The sequence below is a fragment of the Oryctolagus cuniculus genome, chromosome 3 (genome assembly GCF_051225735.1).
Source record: "Oryctolagus cuniculus isolate XC-2025 breed Fujian yellow rabbit chromosome 3, ASM5122573v1, whole genome shotgun sequence".
In the NCBI taxonomy this organism is placed as follows: Eukaryota; Metazoa; Chordata; class Mammalia; order Lagomorpha; family Leporidae; genus Oryctolagus; species Oryctolagus cuniculus.
In genome coordinates, this window is record NC_142869.1 from 71,996,311 (window position 1) to 72,016,354 (window position 20,044).

Here is a 20,044-nt window from a genome sequence, read left to right on the forward strand (position 1 = left end):
AACTTTTCCTAGTTTTCTCTTTACCAAAACCATTTATGTGATATTAGAATTACCTATTATTTGGAGTTTGGTTAAAATTTGCTTGTAATATTTTTCTTGCTTCATTGTTTGTTGGGATTAGAAGCTTTTGAACATTGAGTCAATGTTCTTAATAGGCATTTACTTTTAAGTTTCCTATTTCTTTCAGAATGGATTTTGATAATTCATGTTGTTTCAAAAAATTACTCTTATCCTGTTTTTCAGATTTATTACCACAAAGTTATTCATAGTATTGCTTATGATTTTAAAGTTTTCTGTTTGTTATGTTACCCTTTTCATTATCCGTTAATATTTACTTGTGATTTGGCCGGCGCCGCGGCTCACTAGGCTAATCCTCCGCCTTGCGGCGCCGGCACACCGGGTTCTAGTCCCGGTCGGGGCACCGGATTCTGTCCCGGTTGTCCCTCTTCCAGGCCAGCCCTCTGCTGTGGCCAGGGAGTGCAGTGGAGGATGGCCCAGGTGCTTGGGCCCTGCACCCCATGGGAGACCAGGAAAAGCACCTGGCTCCTGGCTCCTGGCTCCTGCCATCGGATCAGCGCAGTGTGCCGGCTGCAGCACGCTGGCCGCGGCGGCCATTGGAGGGTGAACCAATGGCAAAGGAAGACCTTTCTCGCTGTCTCTCTCTCTCACTGTCCACTCTGCCTGTCAAAAAAAAAAAAAATTTACTTGTGATTTATATCTCTTTTCTTCATCAGTCTTGTTGAGTTTTATCTATTTTTTAATATTTCAAGAACTAGCTTTTGAATTAGTCTATCATTTCTATGTTTTTCATTTTATTTTGTTTTATATCTTATTAATCTTTTTTGCAGTTTCTTGATTAGAATGTAAATCATGTATCAATTTTTTAAAAACCAAAATGTATTCATGCTTACAAATAAACCTTGAAGTATCTTTTTAACTCCATCATGCAAATTTTTATTGACATTATGTTTTCAATATTCTCTAACTTCTGTTGTGATTTCACCTTTAATCCTTATTATTTTCATATGTATCTTAAAGTTGTTAATGCACAGTTTTACTGAATGTTTTACTCATGTTTATTTATTTTTGTTTAATTGCATTGTCTCAGAATATATGCTCTTTAGAATAAGAGTGAGTTATTTGTAGAAATATATAGTTAGGGCCAGCGCCGCAGCTCAATAGGCTAATCCTCCACCTGCGGCGCCGGCACACCGGGTTCTAGTCCCGGTCGGGGCGCCAGATTCTGTCCTGGTTGCCCCTCTTCCAGGCCAGCTCTCTGCTGTGGCCCAGGAGTGCAGTGGAGGATGGCCCAAGTACTTGGGCCCTGCACCCCATGGGAGACCAGGAGAAGCACCTGGCTCATTGCTTTGGATCAGTGCGATGGCCAGCCACAGTGGCCATTGGAGGGTGAACCAATGGTAAAGGAAGACCTTCCCCTCTGTCTCTCTCTCTCTCTCTCACTGTCCACTCTGCCTGTCAAAAAAAAAAAAAGGAAATATATAGCTAGTTGTATATAAAAATTAAAATTTTTGGTGGTTTTTTAATGGCCAAATTTTATAAATATGTCAAATGTAATCTTTAAAATGTATGTCTTGAATAAAAATTTGTAGAAGCCAAATGTAATCTTTAAAATGTATTTCTTGAATAAATAAAAAATTTATATGTCTTGGTTGCAGTTTTCGTTATAGGTATTAAGTAAAATTACTGATTGTACTTTTCAACGATGTTATCTGTATTTTCTAATTTTCTGATTTCTAACAATGATGGCTTTAAATCTCCTATTGCACTTGCAGGTTGTGTTGTTGTGTTCGACTGTTAATTATATACAATCCAATAATTAAGTGGTTTGTCTTCTTGTTGGGTTGGACCTTTAATTATTATATGTCCCTCTTTATCTCCATTATTGCTTTGAAAATAAGTTATACTTTTTCTGACATTAATGTACCAACTTTGAGAAATCAGTATTTACATGATATATCCTTTAAAATTGTTTATTTGGGCAGAGAGAGAGAGAAACAGACCTAGCTCTCATCTGTTGATTCATGCTCCAATTGCCTGCGAAGACCAGGCCTAAGCTGGGCTGGGGCCAGAGCTGGGAGCCAGGAATGCAATCCAGGTTTCCCATGTGGTTGGCAGGAGCCCATTTTCTCAAGCCCTCACTACTGCCTCCCAGAGTCTGCAGTAGCAGGAAGCTGGAGTTGGCAGCCAGAGTCAGGCATCATCACCTAGGTGCTCTGATGTCGGACTTGGGCATCTTCATCGCAAGATTGTCCACTACTTTTTTTTTAGATTTTATTTATTTGAAAGTCGGAGTTATACAGAGAGAGGAGAGGCAGAGAGAGAGGTCTTCCATCCAATGGTTCACTCCCCAATTGGCTACAACAGCTGGAGCCGTGCCAATCTGAAGCCAGGAGCCAGGAACTTCTTCCAGGTTTCCCACGCAGGTGCAGGGGCCCAAGGACTTGGGCCATCTTCCACTGCTTTCCCAGGCCATAGCAGAGAGCTGGATTGGAAGTGGAGCAGCCGGGTCTCAAACCGGCGCCCATATGAGATGCCGGCACTTCAGGCCAGGGTGTTAACCTGCTGCACCACAGTGCCGACCCCCTGAATGTCCACTTCTGATATATTCCTTTTACCTGTTAATTTTCACTCATTTTTTGTGATTTTATACTAGACCTTTTATAATCATTATAAATTTGGATCTTTAAGAATTTAGAGGTTGGTGCTGTGGCACAATGAGTTAAAGCCATGGCCTGTGGCATCAGCATCCCATATGGGTCCTGGCTGCTCCATTTCCAATCCATCTCTCTGCTAATGTACCTAGAAAAGCAGTGGAAGATGACCCAAATCCTTGGTCCCCTGCACCCACATAGGAGACCCAGAAAAATCTCCTGGCTTTGGCACAAGCCATTGTGGTCTTTTGGGGAGTGAACCAACAGATGGAAGGTCTTTCTCTGTAACTCTCTGCCTTTCAACTAAATAAATAAATCTTAAAAAAATCATTCACATGACCTTTTTTTTTAATAGCTTGCTAGAAATACAATTCATATATGGTAAAGTTCACCTGTTTACAGTTTACAGCTCATGGAGGCAGCATTGTGTATAGTGGGTTAAGCCACTGTTTACAAACCTGGCATCCCATATCTGAGTGACAGTTTGAGTTCCAGTTGAACTATTTTTGATCCAGCTCTCTGCTAATGTGCCAGGAAAAGGCAGCAGCAGATGGTCTGAGTACTTGGACCCCTGCCACCCATTTGGGAAACCAGGATGGAGTTCCTGGCTCCTGGCTTTGGCCTGGCTCAGCCTGGGCTATTGTAGCCTTTTGGGGAGTGAACCAATAACTGGAAGATCTCTCTTTCTTTCTCTCCTTCTCTCTCTCTCTCTCTCTCTGTCACTATGCCTTTCAAATAAATAAATTAGCATTCCTTTTTTTTTTTTCCGAAAACATACAATTCAATGATGTTTTAGAATATTGGCAGAGTTGTGCAGTCATTACCACAATCCAAATTTAGAATTCAGTCACTGCTCATCCCCCTATCCCTACTCAAAGCTATCCCAGCCCCAGGCAACCAGTTACTGAATCATACTGCATCTTAAAAAATATAGTTAGCCATTGTTGCTGTATTTTTGAAGCAGAAAAAGTTAGTAAAACATGGACTTTGTGTCGAATCTGAAGCCTGTGTCCTGAAGTCCAAGTTGTTTTTCTACTGTCAGTAAGACTAACCTCAACTCTGTAGACATGGACATTTAATTCACAGAATGTCCCTCCTCTGTGCTCCTGGTTCTAGTTGAATGCACTTTGCCTTCTGCTGAATTTACAAAGGAGCACTGAAGCCTACGCAGCAGTCTTTGAGTTTCATCTGTCAATAGACACTGACTCAAGAAGCAGATAAAGTATAAATAAGCAGAAAGAACAAATAAATTAGAAACAACCAGTCCATCCACCAACTGGAGCAAACCATTCTTTTCAGTAGTTTAGATTTATCTTTCTTCATAAGTAGGCTCAATTATGGAGTTATTAAATAATTAGAAAGCAGCTTTCATCTAATATTGATTAATAAAGGTAATTTATTGAGCCACATTGTTTTCTCCTTTGTCTACTTTGATTAAGAAAAAGAGATAAGAATTTCAATGATTATTTTATTTTGTAGGGTTGTTGGCCGCAGATTGCAGTTACCATGTCCGATTCAGTAATTCTTCGTAGCGTGAAGAAATTTGGAGAGGAGAATCATGGTTTTGAATCAGATGGATCATGTAAGTGTTCTTTGTCTGTCACTGTCTCTTGTGCAAAGAGAGGTAGGAACAAATGAACCACAAGCCAGTGAAATTTCAAGGAGCTATCCTTTAATGCCTCTTTATTCTTACTTAAATTAAACTAAAATGCCAGGAGACCCAGAAAGTGACAAAGTACCTTAGGGTACTGGCCTTATGACCCTGAATCCTGACTTGCATCTCCTACTCTCCATCTGTTCTGACCTGTGCTAGAGAAGACAGCACAGTGCTTAATTCTGTGGCTTCTACCAGTATGAAAGAGTCAATGACATCTTACTGTCCAGTTAATTTGTCATCTATATTTTAAATAGGTAAATTCTGATCTTTTTATTATGATTTTAAAAATTAAATTATATTCAACTAATTTAAAAAAATTGTCTTCATTTGATATATTTTATGTTCTGGAAAAAAGTCTAGAAATGTAGTCAAAGGAGCAGTTCTGAACCTGAAAGATTATCCTTTTCTATAATATAGAGATAGTATGTATATGTATGTGTATGTGTATGGAGAGGGGAAGGGGATGAAAGGCAAAAAACCCAAATCATTTTGTAATGGTCTATGAATAAAAATAATTTAAGAAGAATATTTTCCCAGAGAAAAAATTGTTAATGACTATGTTACATTTTATCTTATTACTAACTGCTTTCTGCATTGTTTTCATCCTGACAGATAATAATGAAAAAAAATCAAGGTAAGTGACTATTTCAATAATACAGTGCCTTTTCCTGAATAACTCCATAGTGTTCTTTTTTAACTTTTATTTAATTAATATAAATTTCCAAAGTACAGCTTATGGATTACAATGGCTCCCCCCCCCCATAACTTCCCTCCCACCTGCAACCCTTCCCTTTCCCTCTCCCTCCCCCCTTCCATTCACATCAAGATTCATTTTCAATTCTCTTTATATACAGATTTTAACAGTTTGCACAAACAGAAACACAAAGTATAAAGTACTGTTTGAGTACTAGTTATACCGTTAATTCACATAGTACAGCACATTAAGGACAGAGATCCTACATAGGAAGTAAGTGCACAGTGACTCCTGTTGTTGATTTAACAATTGACACTCTTGTTTATGGCATCAGTAATCACCCTAGGCTCTTGTCATGAGTTGCCAAGCTATGGAAGCCTCTTGAGTTTGCCAACTCCGATCTTATTTAGACAAGGCCATAGTCAAAGTGGAAGTTCTCTCCTCCCTTCAGAGAAAGGTACCTCCTTCTTTGATGACCTGTTCTTTCCACTGGGATCTCACTCACAGAGATCTTTCATTTAGGTTTTCTCCCCCACCCCCCCCGAGAGTGTCTTGGCTTTCCATGCCTGAAATACTCTAATGGGCTCTTCAGCCAGATCCAAATGCCTTAAGGGCTGATTCTGAGGCCAGAGTGCTATTTAGGACATCTGCCATTCTATGAGTCTGCTGTGTATCCTGCTTCCCATGTTGGATCGTTCTCTCCCTTTTTGATTCTATCAGTTAGTATTAGCAGACACTAGTCTTGTTTGTGTGATCCCTTTGACTCTTAGACCTATCAGTGTGATCAATTGTGAACTGAAATTGATCACTTGGACTAGTGAGATGGCATTGGTACATGCCACCTTCATGGGATTGTATTGGAATCCCCTGGCACGTTTCTAACTCCACCATTTGGGGCAAGTCCGATTGAGCATGTCCCAAATTATACATCTCCTCCCTCTGTTATTCCCACTCTTAGATTTAACAGGGATCACTTTTCAGTTAAATTTACACACCTAAGAATAATTGTGTGTTAATTACAAAGTTCAACCAATAGTAATAGAACAAAAAAAAAATACTAAAAGGGATAAAGTATTACATTGTACATCAACAGTCAGGACAAGAGCTGATCAAGTCACTGTTTCTCATAATGTCCATTTCACTTCAACAGGTTTCCTTTTAGGTGCTCGGTTAGTTGTCACCAATTAGGGAGAACATATGATATTTGTTTGTCCCTTTGGTACTGGCTTAATTCACTCAGCATGATGTTTTCCAGATTCCTCCATTTTGTTGCAAATGACCAGATTTCATTTTTTTACTGCTGTATAGCACAAAACAGAAAATTTTCACGCACATTGTACTTCCTATAAGGTAGTATATATAATACATCCTTTTTCTCTGTAAAAAGTTACTGTAATTTTGATTTTAGAAACTTCTGGAATATTCCATGTGAGGTCCAAATTTCCCCTATGTGTCCAGGAACACCACAGAATTTCTGACCTAAGTAGGTAAAGCAAAATACAGTATCAAGTATGATTTCATGGGCACATGGGAGATCCTCAAACCCCACTGGCAAATAGTATAAACCTAACATTTTAGTTTTTAGATATTTCTCTTTAGCTTAAGAGTTTAAATTCTCATATAAAACAAAAGCCAGCCAATCACATTTTGGAATGATGGCAGGATTTTATGGAGTCTAATTTAGAAGAGAGAAAGGAGACCCCAAATGAATTCTTGACATGGAGATGGTAGAAAGGAATGTAGACATTTAAGAAATTTTAAGTAATCCTGGCAGAGGGAGGTTGTGCGAGTGGTTAGGTTAGCTCTGGGCTAGTCATGGGAAGGTCAGCCTGGGGCTTGAGAGCTACTTTTCTCATGGGTTGGGAAAGAGGAAATGAGTATGGGTACAAATGAACAGCAATGAGAGGATGATTGCAGAAGCTGAGTTAGTTCTTTTGCTTTTAGAGGAGGTGAATATAGAATGGGAAGATCACCTCCAAGGAGAATGGGTCAGCTGTAGAGGGCTGACCTACAGCCTTGCTGGTCCAGCTGGAGAGCACACATTTCATTGATTCACTTCATAATGTTAACTCAGTGCCCTCTAGGTACAGACACTTTTATAGGGGCTGAGTACATAAAAAAGAACAAGATGGGCAAAAAATTTCTGCCCTTTAGGAAGGCATTTAGTGAAAGACATATAACAAACATCAAAAACAGAATAAAACAGATAGCATAGTAACTAAAGATAATCTACCAATTTCTTTCTAAGAAGAAAATAAACACAGGATTAGAGATAGGAAATAGTGTGTGGGAGGTGAGAGGGTTGAAAATTTAATGCTTAAATTTGTTTCGGTGATCTCTTAGGGAAACAGTGAAGGAGGTGAGGGAGAAGAGAATCTGAAGAAAGAGCCTGCTGGGTGAGGGAGTAGCAGGCGCCAACGTGCAGAGTTGGCAGTATATCAGACATGCACAGGAGACCTGAGTGTTGAGAACCAGAAGTGAGGAGGAGACAAGGTCACTGAGCTAACAGGGCCAGACTCTGGGGGCCTGTTGACCACATCTCAGCATAGTCTTGGGACACCATCCCAAGTTGGAGGGGAAGCTTAGTTTTAGGTACTTCATGTGTTGCAGGAAAACCAGTGAGATGAGTCTGGGTTCTTGTCCTGGTGTCAATGACAATTTATAAGACTAAACACAATAGTGAGAGTAGAAGAAGTAATGTTTTATTTAAATACTAGAAAGACTCCAAACAAATGGTAGAAACAAACCAAGCTGCCGAGGTCTTGTGGTGTAGGGCTATTTGTATGTCCTTACCACGTTAGCTCCGAGGAACAAAGGTAATGGTTATACATTAGTTACTGTGAAGGTCAGGGAAAATCTTAATGGAGCCCTTTCTTTTAAAAAAAAAATTAAAAATATATTTCAAAGGCATAGACACAGAGGAGGGAAGGTGGCGGGGGGAGAGAGAGAGAGACAGACAGATAGAGACAGAGAAAGGAGAGATTTTCCATCTGCTGGTTCACTCCCCAAATGGCTGCCAAGGCCAGGGCTGGGCCTTGCTGAAGCCAGGAGCCAGGAGCTTCATCCAGGTTTCTCATATGGTTGCAGGGGCCCACTTGAGCCATCTTCTGCTGCTTTCCCAGGTGCATTAGCAGAGTGCTGGATGGGAAGTGGAGCAGCTGGGACTCAAACTGGCACTCATGTGGGATGCCAGCACTGCAGGCAGAGGCTTAGCCTTCTACGCCACAACAGTGGCCTCCATGGAGCCCTTTCTAACTTGTTTTAGCTAAACCTAGATCTTGTCATTGATAAATATTTGTTACGAGGGGTTTCCACCCTGTTTTGTTTATACATGCTGGCGAGAAGCTGTGGGATGGCGTTAGTCTGAACTGCTTTTGGTCCCAAGCTCCCTTGCTTGTACTAGTGTCAGTTTACATGGAGGTGAGGCTGTCCCTGGCAGGCCCAGGTGCAAACAGCTGGATGGATGGAGAGATGGAATTTCCAAGATGGATCTGGGGAAAAGGAGAGAGTGTGATGGTGAGAGTGTGATTCAGATGCCAGGCCATGGGGTCTGAGGTGCACAGGGAAGGAAGCAAACTCTTGAGAGAGTTTAGTGACTGTGAGTAACCAAAGGATTTAAGAAACTTCGGGTCTCAATTGAGGTTAACAAATAGTTGTGGAAGGAGGAAGGAAATGAGGAAAAAAGATGTGTGGGCAGCCACAGTGCCAGTTAAATAGGTGCAGTTAAATAGTGCAGTTAAATAGATCAGAGATATAGCTGTTCCTGGTGGTAGCAGGGTCTACAGTGTATCTGTCTGTGGAATGGGTGACTCAGGTAAAGTAAGATCCCTGAAGTTGTGGGAAGAAGGCAGGGAGTAAAGAGAAGTTAAGCACAGCTTTAGGAGAAACAAAATGAGTAACAATATGGAGGAAATACAATTTTATGGGAATTATGGGAGTGTTCTTAAATTTTTTCCTTGTATCAGCACTACTTAATCTGCTTGTCAAATTTTTAAGAATTTTCAAAATTTTAAGAAATACATTTAAAAATATTATTCAGAAGCCTTCAGTTTCCCCATAAGGGAAAGTAGGCACAAATAAGTCAGCAGTCATGGCTAAGGGCAGATAGCTATTTGTTGGAACAGCTGGGAATACATACAACTTTTTACTTTCTCACATCTCTCAAAAAAAAAAAAAAAAAAAACCTCAGCAGATCTCTTCTGAGCATGAGATGCAGCTCTACTGTAATCTGAGTTTTTAAGATACCGGTTTTGGCCAGAATTTCCCAGCCAGTGAGGATTTTCCTTTTTACTAAAGAATGAGTCATGAAAGTACCACCTGGGGGAGAATTTCTCATTGCTTTGGAAAGTCTGGTCCTTAAATCTCTATGCTTCCCTCCTCAGGTTACAAGATAAGAAGAAAAGTGACAGCGTTCGAATTGGCTTCTTTCAGTTGGTAATAAAATTGTGCTGATTTTTGGCATGGATTTTGTGATTGTTGAATTATTCAGGCCATGGAGGAAGTGTTAAATCTTTAGTCATCTTGGCAAGTTTTCAACTACAGTGATCACCTTTTCAGTCATAAGTCTTACCTATGTGATAACATGCTGAATGATGGTTGGAAACATGTTGCTGATTAAACACACAAATCCTGACTAATAGATCAAAAAAATATGGAAAATAATCACTAAACACATAATTGTCATTTTTAAAATGGATTTAATCTATTTGAGAGAGAGAGCGAGATGGAGAGACACGGAAACAGAGACAGAGAGATCCCTTCTGCTGGTTCATTCCCCAAATGTCAAGTAATGTCAAGCAATGACCAGGGTTGGGTGGGGCCCAAGTGGAAGCCAAGCTCTGTCTAGATCTCCCACACCAGTGGCAGGGACCCAGTTACTTGAGCCGTTACCGCTGCCTCCCAGGGTTGACATTACTTGAAGCTAGAGTCAAGAGCCACAAGTGGATATTGAAAAATCAGATATAGGACACAGATGTCTTAACTACTAGACTAAATGCCTATCCTACCCCCATAATTATCATTCCAGTTAAAAAATCAATCATCATAGTAATTACAACATGTATTCTTATGAGAAGTCTAGAAATTCCATAGTAGAGGTAGTTGATCCAAATTTTCACAGGATGGAGTCTTTTCTAGGTACAAATACACATTTTTCTTCTTTAGTATAGTCTTGAGAGCCAATTTATGCCATTGCTGAATGCCCTACACAGTACGTCTGCATTGACAATGACATTAGTGATGGTGATGATTTCTCCCTACAGCTCTGGACAAATAGCAAAAAGCTAAAGTGAACTCCTGGGCTAAAGGGAAGAATTCAGAGGTTAGGCAAGAAATAGCATGATCTAACACGTGATGTTTCAGATATTTGATGTACAATTATTTTCAATATAATTATTCCGAATTCCACTGCTCAATTAAGATGATTTCCACTAAATTTGGTGTTGAGAATTATTTATGAGAATCTAGTAACTAAAATCAAATAGTACTCCTACTTCTCCTGCTTTTCACCCATAGATGATCTCTCAACCCTTTGTCTTTCAAGTTTCGGTTTTCTTCATGGACTGACATTTGGCTGATGTGTATGGGAAGTTTATGTGCATGTATCCATGGAATAGCCCAGCCCGGTGTCCTACTTATTTTTGGCACAATGACAGATGTTTTCATTGACTATGACACTGAATTACAAGAACTCAAGATTCCAGGAAAAGCATGTGTGAATAATACTATAGTATGGATCAACAGCTCCCTGAATCAGAATGTGACAAATGGAACACGTTGTGGGTAGGCTGCTATTTTTGTTTGTTTATTTATTTTTTGGGGGGAGGGCTATATTTTAATTTGTGTAATTCAAAATGTAAAGGAGACTTCATTGGCCAACCTGAGGCAATATCTAATAGAGAGAACAGAAATGTAAATTTACCCATATTCCTAGACATACAGGTTCTTTCTATCTTACTAGGTTTTAAAATCTTTTAAAAAAATCAAAAAACAAAAACAGGATTAGAAATCCTTGATCTAATACATTACCAAAATTAATCACTTTATTGATTGTAGGCCTGAGCATGATACTACCGGTATTTATTGCTTCTACAAAAGTGCCATGAATTTCACTTGAATCTCACATCCAAAATTTCCTACGCCATCACCTCACGCCAACTCCCTCCTGCTCCTTGGCTTTTGAGCGGTGGCTGATTAAGTTGATCCCAAGCCAGGTGCCAGAGATCTCAGTCAATCTTTGTTTCTATGGAAGAGTGGTGCGATGTTGGGAATAGAAGGTAGCCATGCAGAAAGAGTCAGAACTCCTTCAGCTACTGTTCTCTTGGCAGTAAGCCTGCTGGGCTGCTCAGTAATCAGTGAGTCCATAGTGTACACAGGCTGATTCACTTTAATGGCATGGACTTTGCAGCCTGTCTCATGCTGCCTCAGGTTCCAAACAAACTCATTTGCACATATGAACCCTCTTACTCAGGTTTGAGAATGAAGGGAAGGGCACTTCCTGGCTAGAAAATCATTTGGAAGGGCTCTACAAATGGATTTACATTTTCCACCTTCATTTATGAATTTTTCTACTGGCTTGACTCCAGAGCTACAAAGGAGTCTTACTAAATCACTGCCACTCTTCCATGATACTACATACTGTTAGGGTCTTTCATTTACTCATTTCTTTCACTTAATTTTTTTTTCTTATTTATTTATTTGACAGGTAGAGTTATAGACAGTGAGAGAGAGAGACAGAGAGAAAGGTCTTCCTTACATTGGTTCACACTCCCCGCTCCCCTCAATGGCTGCTATGGCTGGCACTGCGCCGATCCGAAGCCAGGAGCCAGGTGCTTCCTCCTGGTCTTCTATGTGGGTGCAGGTGCCCAAGCACTTGGGCCATCCTCCACTGCACTCCTGGGCCACAGCAGAGAGCTGGACTGGAAGAGCAGCAATCGGGACTAGGACCCGGCGCTCATATGGGATGCCGGTACTGCAGGCAGCGGATTAGCCAAGTGAGCCATGGCGCCGGCCCCTAATTTTGTCTTGAACAGAATGTTCCAGGAGCTCTGGGAGCATCAAGGACACAGTTCTCTTGAGTCATGGTCCTTATCTTTGTGGAGCTTAGGTCCAGTCAGTCAGACCATCAGTCAATCAATGAACATTCAAATAATCACTTAGTTACAAATTGGCTGGTACTTGATGGAAAAGCAGAGGATAATGTACATGCAGAATTACCCTTTAAAGATTAACTAGTCCACTCATAGAAATAAATGTCCTAATGTTTAAATACGAATGTTTCCTTTCTAAACTTTGAAGTGTCTTTTGATCTGAAAGACTTAGAGCAGTTTGTACGAAAGAGAGATGAAGTTTGATGAGTCTTTTGAAGTTCTTCATATACATTGGAGGACAGAAATGAACTGCTTTAAAAGAGTGGTCTGACAACTCTCCCCCATGGATGGTGTAGATTGAGCCAAACTATTAAAAATGCCGCGGCTCAACAGGCTAATCCTCCGCCTAGCGGCGCCGGCACACCGGGTTCTAGTCCCAGTCAGGGAGCTGGATTCTGTCCCGGTTCCCCCTCTTCCAGGCCAGCTCTCTGCTGTGGCCAGGGAGTGCAGTGGAGGATGGCCCAAGTGCTTGGGCCCTGCACCCGCATGGGAGACCAGGAGAAGCACCTGGCTCCTGCCTTCGGATCAGCGCGGTGCGGCGGCCATTGGAGGGTGAACCAATGGCAAAGGAAGACCTTTCTCTCTGTCTCTCTCTCTCTCTCTCACTGTCCACTCTGCCTGTCAAAAAAAATAAAAAATTAAAAAAAAATGCTCATGAAGAATACGCTTCAAGGAAAATATCTCATATGCATACCTTCTTATTATCGCTTCTCGGCCTTTTGGCTAAGATCAAGTGTCATATGCATACCTTCTTATGCCTTATAATCTGTAAATAAATGCCAGAGGGGGTATCACCTGAGGTGTATCCGTAGGCCCAAGTGCTCATAAATATTTGTTGGAGGAATTAAGAAACAAATATACTTTTAGTATCTGCATCGTGGATATCCACAAGGAGGAAATTCTCTGTGGCTGCCCATCCCTCTCTCTATTCCCCCTTATAGATAGGTAGGTCATAGACCTACAAGTAAATAAATAGAGCAAGCTGGGGAGAAAACCTGAGGCTTTGGCTAAATTGACTGGAAAGCAATCATGTAAATGGATGTTTATTGTTTTCTTCCAAAAAAAAATTTCATACAGCTTCCTGAAATTGTGTAACCACAGCTTTCTTAGGCCATTCCTTAGACAGGCACTCCTAGGCATATAAAATACTTTGTGAGTTAGTATGGTCACTGACATGAGTACTATTTGTTGTACTTCTAAGCAGACATGCTTGTTTAGCTTTTCTGTGGTAAGATCAGTGAAAATGGACTCAGAGGCCGAGAGAGGACATTTTATTAACTATGGGTGGATAATCTGCTTCCAAAGTGACGCAAGTCTTCCTCTAGTTTCTTTCTTAGAAGAAGTCTATCACTAAAGATGTGATTTGTCCACCTATAAAATGGGTATATAATTCTTGGCATACACAAGACAACTCTCTAATCATTTTTTATGTTTTTTTTTTTTTTTTTGACAAGCAGAGTTAAACAGTGAGAGAGAGAGACAGAGAAAGGTCTTCCTTTTTCCGTTGGTTCACCCCCCAAATGGCTGCTGCGGCTGGCACACTGCGCCGATGCGAAGCCAGGAGCCAGGTGCTTCTCCTGGTCTCCCATGCGGGTGCAGGGCCCAAGGACCTGGGCCATCCTCCACTGCACTCCTGGGCCACAGCAGAGAGCTGGCCTGGAAGAGGAGAACCAGGACAGAATCCGGTGCCCCAACTGGGACTAGAACCCTGTGTGCCAGTGCCGCAGGCGAAGGATTAGCCTAGTGAGCTGTGATGCCAGCCAACAACTCTCTAATCTTAATAACATAAGGATGCATGTGTAATGATAGGAGCTGATTTTACTCTTTTATTCAGTTTCCACATGCCACTTGGGTTTTTTTTTTTTTTTTTTTTTTTTTTTTTTTTTTTTTTTTTTTTAACAGGCAGAGTGGACAGTGAGAGAGAGAGAGAGAGACAGAGAGAAAGGTCTTCCTTTGCCGTTGGTTCACCCTCCAATGGCTGCCGCGGCTGGTGCACTGCGCTGATCCAAAGGCAGGAGCCAGGTGCTTCTCCTGGTCTCCCATGCGGGTGCAGGGCCCAAGCACTTGGGCCATCCTCCACTGCACTCCCTGGCCACAGCAGAGAGCTGGCCTGGAAGAGGGGCAACCAGGACAGAATCCGGCGCCCTGACCGGGACTAGAACCTGGTGTGCCGGCGCCGCTAGGCAGAGGATTAGCCTATTGAGCCATGGCGCCGGCCTCCACATGCCACTTGTAATCTAGCAGAGGGAATCTCTGAGCTAATAACTTCCAAATGGCTTTTAATGAAAAACATTGATTAGGATTACAGAACATCAGGTGTCTTGATTACCTTATCAGAATTTCTGTTCAGAACAGCCAATCAATAAACTAGAAGCATGGAAGAATGGGAAATTAAAATATCATCATGCAATTTATTTTTGTTTTCTTTTATCCAGTTAAAGTACAAACATTCAAATGGAAGCCACAAAATCTCTTTTAACTTCACTGTGGAAGAAACATCTCATAATTTCTGCCATATTCTGTTGGTCACACAGACCAACTTTGGTATTGTTTGGGAGGGATCCCGACAGGAGTGTTAATAATAAGAGAAATCAGAGGGAAAGAATGTAAATTCTTTCCACTGTTATTTAATATATTGTTCAAAGTTCTAGTCTATACAATAAGGCAAGATGAGGAAATCAAAGGAATACAGATCTCATACTTAACACCATGAGTTATAAACTTAAAAATGATTAAGATGGTAGATTTCATGTTATGTGGTTTTAAAAATCACAATATAACATTTTTAAAATAAAAAAAAGATACTACAAATCTCAAAGGAAGAAATATAACCACCTGTGTTAGTAGACAGCATGATAGTGGAGGACATAGAAAGCCCCAGAGAATCTGCAGAAATCTCCCAAAACCAGTAACTAAGTTCAGCAAAGTCACAGAATATAAGAGAAACACATAAAAATGATACCTCTGTACCCTAGTATATAAGCATGTTTTGTCTTTACATATATATATGTGTGTGTGTGTGTGTGTGTGTGTGTGTGTATACACACATACATATCCTGGGAAAAGAGGTTTATGTAGTTTAGGGTTCTAGATATCACAGAGCATTGCACCAGCATCAGTTTCTGGTGAGGAGCTCATGGTACATGACATTAAATGGTGGAAGTGCATGTGAGAGAGTGATCATGTAACAAAATGCTACCAGGAAAAATAAGTCAATTAGACCAAACTTGTTTTACAGCCATTTATGCTTGCAGGAATTAATCTAACCCCATAAGAGGAGACCTGACCTGCTCCCACAAGCGGGCCTTAATCCGTTCTGAATGTGGTAGCCTCCAGGCCCCATCTCTCAAAGGTCTATCATTTTCATTACCTCTATACTGGGGACCAAGACTCTAGCTCACAAACCTTTGGGAGACAAACCATAGCAACTAGCAGTGAACATGTGTGGCCAGAATCCTATTGAATGGGGAAAAGTTGGAAGCATTTCCACTGAGATCTGGTACCAGACAGGGATGCCCACTCTCACTGTTGCTATTCAATATAGTACTGGAAGTTTTAGCCAGAGCCATTAGGCAAGAAAAAGAAATTAAAGGGATACAAATTGGGAAGGAAGAAGTCAAACTATCCCTCTTTGCAGATGATATGATTCTTTATTTAGGGGACCCAAAGAACTCTACTAAGAGACTATTAGAACTTATAGAAGAGTTTGGCAAAGTAGCAGGATATAAAATCAGTGCACAAAAATCAACAGCCTTTGTATACACAGACAAGCCATGGCTGAGGAAGAACTTCTAAGATCAATCCCATTCACAATAGCTACAAAAACAATCAAATACCTTGGAATAAACTTAACCAAGGATATCAAATATCTCTATGATGAGAATTATAAAATCTTAAAGAAAGGAATAGAAGAGGATACCAAAAAATGGAAGAATCTTCCATGCTCATGGATTGGAAGAATCAATATCATCAAAATGTCCATTCTCCCAAAAGCAATTTATAGATTCAATGCAATCCCAATCAAAATACCAAAGACATTCTTCTCAGATCTAGAAAAAATGATGCTGAAATTCATATGGAGGCACAGGAGACCTCGAATGGCAAAAGCAATCTTGTACAACAAAAACAAAGCCGGAGGCATCACAATACCAGATTTCAGGACATACTACAGGACCTGCCCTTTTAATTCCTATCAGTTTTCTGCTAGGTTTATCCTATTGTTCTAGAAATATTCTCAAGTAATCTCTAAAGCTCTAATAGCCATTTTTTGTTCCCAAAATAAAATAGAAATGAATTGACCATTCAGTTCAGGGGCATCTCAGAAGTGAAAAGAATCATGAACTACACATATCCTAATTCGCACCATGTAGAAATGATAGAACTGTCCTAATAATTGCTCCAGGGAATTCAAGGGCTAGGTTGGTCCTAAATACTCTGAATCCACAGAGTTTGTTCATAACTGGCAGCTGCATTTTTCATGATAGGCATTTTATCGCTTCTGTTTAAAGTATTGGTAATATGCATGAACCATAAGAAATCTAAGTAAAATTTTTCTGCTTTTAGATGTTCAAATTTCATTTCACAATGTAAAAACTAAGATCATTGACTCAGGTTTATACAGTCACGCATAGGTCAGTGATGGGAATGCATTCTGAGATGTGCATCATTGTGTAGTTTTGTCCTTACACAAACATCAGTGAGAACACTCACATAAACTAAGGTGGTGAAGACACCTCTAAGCAATATAATCTTATGGAACCACCATTGGATTTGTGATCCATTGTTGACTAAAATGCTTTGTAGTATATGACTCTATTGGAAGGATTTACTCATGATATATTACATTATTTGCACTATACCAAATAACTTAGTTCATGTAAGAGACTCTGGATATTCATATGTAAGTTTGTGACTTTCTAGGACTTGTCTGTTCTTGGGTTTTCACTTGGTCATCATGACAGACTGGGTGTGAGTTCAAGACATTTTATCTGGTTTGGGGACTGTTGGAGGGACTGACCACAGCAGTTGCCCAGGTTTCAGGCAGTGTGACCAAGTAGCATAAGGCCAGTGTTTGGTCTCAAGTAGCTTGCAACTTACTAGCAAGACAAGCATAAATATACTTCGTATAAATACATTCAATAAATATACTGACAAATAGAGCAAGATTACGATAAAATTGGTGTGAAATAAAAGTTTTCCTATGCTTAATGAATTATATAGCAGTACTTTATTTGAGTTCAATAAAGGGAGAAAATAATTCAAGTTCAGGTCACAACAGGAAGGCCTGGTAGAGAGAAGAAAGAGCATAGGATGGAAGCATCCATGGCAAAGATGCTGCTTTCTGGTTTTCTAAAAAAATGGACTCGATATCATTTGTCTTATCCCTGAAGATCAAAATTCTCAACAATGAGTACATTGGTTTTCTGATCAAGATTTCTTATTTCCTGAAAGTAAGTTCAGAATGTATCTTTCTTCCCCTCCCAGGCCCTTCCACACCCAAACCCTGTGCCCCAGCGTGGGACCTCTGCTGGGAAAAGTGCCAAAGGGCTTTCTTGCTATTCCCCACGGGTATCTTTGGCTTCAAGCTAAGAGAGTATCCTGGTGGATGAAGCTTCATAGGCTGTAAGCAGAAGAAAGATAGGGTGAATAAAGAGCTTTTCTCCCCCTTGGGAAGATGGCATGTGTCTTTTTCACAGCTCATTTTGAGATGGAGAAGTTGAAGAGCTAGTTTCAATTCCTAGAAGAGATAAGAGTAAGCTCTTGATTTACAGCATGTGTAGTTCTGTAAGTGGATTTTCAGACAACCTGTCTGGCTTGTTCAAACCTTTCTCTAGTTGCGATTGCTTTATCACTGCATGAGTATGAATGAAAGGTGCAAAGGTGAACTGAGCCAGTGCTGACATTGAGGATCACTTTGTTTCTAACAACTGCTGATTAATTGTTTCACAGTTCTAGCATCTCTCTGCCTGTAGAAATGAAGGGGATATGTATATTTGCTATGATTAGTACCATGAGAACTATTTAGGGATTTGGTTGGATTGGTTATAATTTCACATAGATAAAATACCTTACTCCTATTTGATAGAAACATAATATACATATTTTAAATCTCTGTGTACCTACAAATGTCATCCTTGGTAGATATCACTTGTAAGTCTTAACTTTTTCCCTCTTTTGAAGGTTGCTGGACATTGAAAGTGAAATGATCAGGTTTGCCGGTTACTACGCTGGGATCGGTATCGCAGTACTTACCACGGGATATATTCAAGTTAGTAGTGCCTCCATGTTATTTATGGTCAAGATCTGGGCTCAAAGATATTACAGTGAGGTATAAAGTGTTTTCATTAGCTTTTAAGCTATCAGAAGCCCTAAGAAGTACAGATCTATTTCAGAAGGACTTGAGAGAATGGAGAGAGATTCTTCTGGGACAGCTAAAGAGAATTCTAGTAATTTTCAGAGAGATGCACTACAGACTCTGTTGTATTATCCTGTCCTCCACTGCCATCTCCTACTTCGTCCTCTCTGTTGAGTCCAGAAATGGACAGTTGGGATATTTACAGGGGAGGGTGAGTAGCCTAGAGAATGCTATGCATGTGGAGGTGGAGGAAAGCAAAATCTATTTTCTTTTCTCCCTTTCATCGCTAACGTCTCAACTAACTGCATCCTGTAAATCTGAGAGCCCATTATATGTAAAATCTAGAGCCCATTATAGAGTGAAGTGATACAAGGCTTATGGTTACTTAACTCTTATTAAGGAAGTAAAATATTTTAATTTTTGCCATTTTCTGTAGAAAAATTATGTTGACCCTCCTCTCCATTTATTTAAGAATTTCAAGTAGGGTCAGTTGAAAGCAGAAATAAATCCATTTTCCTATTCTGGCACTGGGGTGTTTCATGACAGGCTTGCTTTATTAATTAAGGGAAACTTATCAGCAGAATAGAGTCTCTGCTTATGTCATGATTTTTAGCTTACATTTCCTAAAAATTGTCAACTGCAAACTACATGAATGCTTACAGACAAGCTTCTTAGGGGGAGAATGTGCTGTGGGCCTTACTTTGCCCCTGAAGCAAGTGAACCTCAACAGGGCCTAGTCCCAAAGTCAGAGGCCTGCTTAAGTGTCAGAGCTGGATCCAACCCCGTGATGTTTTTGGTCGCCCTGTCCAAAGCTGTTCTGTCCCCCTTTACTCATAGTAGCAGATGCCCGAGCACACACCTGAATTCCCAATAAGGGTTTTATGAAAGATTTCCTTGTGTTTTTCCACTGTGACATTGAAAATTTCTTCTGAAAAAAGAGCGAACAAACACTTGTGAGATTACAGTGCTAGACATCCCTCTGTCCCTTTACAGATATGCTTTTGGGTACTTGCTGCAGCTCATCAGATACAGAAAATGAGAAAAGCTTACTTTAGGAAAATAATGAGAATGGAAATAGGATGGTTTGACTGCAATTCAGTGGGAGAATTGAATACAAGATTCTCTGAGTAAGTAATTGGGAGAACATTTTACTATGTGTTTTTTTAAAGACCATAATAAAACTCTTGTTTCTGTATCAAATTGCAACTTGAAAACATTTGCATTTGCATTTGACACATTTTTGTCCCTTCAGCTTGGCTTTCAAAGGTATCAGGGCTTTTTCATATGGTCACTAAAAATTGAGAACAGAATGCTGCAGTTTGGTTTGTAGGCCCTTGAGTTAAATATTAAAAATGAAGTATTATAGGAATGAGTTTAAAGAAGTAGGGTTATTTGGCCTCAAAAGGAGAAATTGGAGGACATCACAATCTGTGTATAGATAAGAGCAAACCTTACAATTAGAAACAGTTGTATTTTTATGGAGGCAGTTTCTACAAACACAAATAAGCAAAAATTCCA

At 40.2% G+C, this 20,044-nt stretch overlaps 1 protein-coding gene across 3 annotated transcripts in view; it reads left to right on the top strand.

Moving 5' to 3' along the window:
• The window catches only part of ABCB11 (ATP binding cassette subfamily B member 11), a 110,744-nt gene that overhangs the window by 5,717 nt on the left and 84,983 nt on the right, over window positions 1-20,044 (top strand). For 2 of the 3 annotated variants that reach the window (XM_008258414.5, XM_089327898.1), the window contains 6 exons: window positions 4,152-4,254; window positions 4,942-4,963; window positions 9,406-9,457; window positions 10,566-10,804; window positions 18,352-18,439; window positions 19,520-19,653. In XM_008258414.5, the coding sequence (XP_008256636.3) occupies window positions 4,179-4,254; window positions 4,942-4,963; window positions 9,406-9,457; window positions 10,566-10,804; window positions 18,352-18,439; window positions 19,520-19,653 (611 nt within the window). In that variant the 5' untranslated portion in view covers window positions 4,152-4,178. 3 annotated transcript variants of the gene reach the window in all.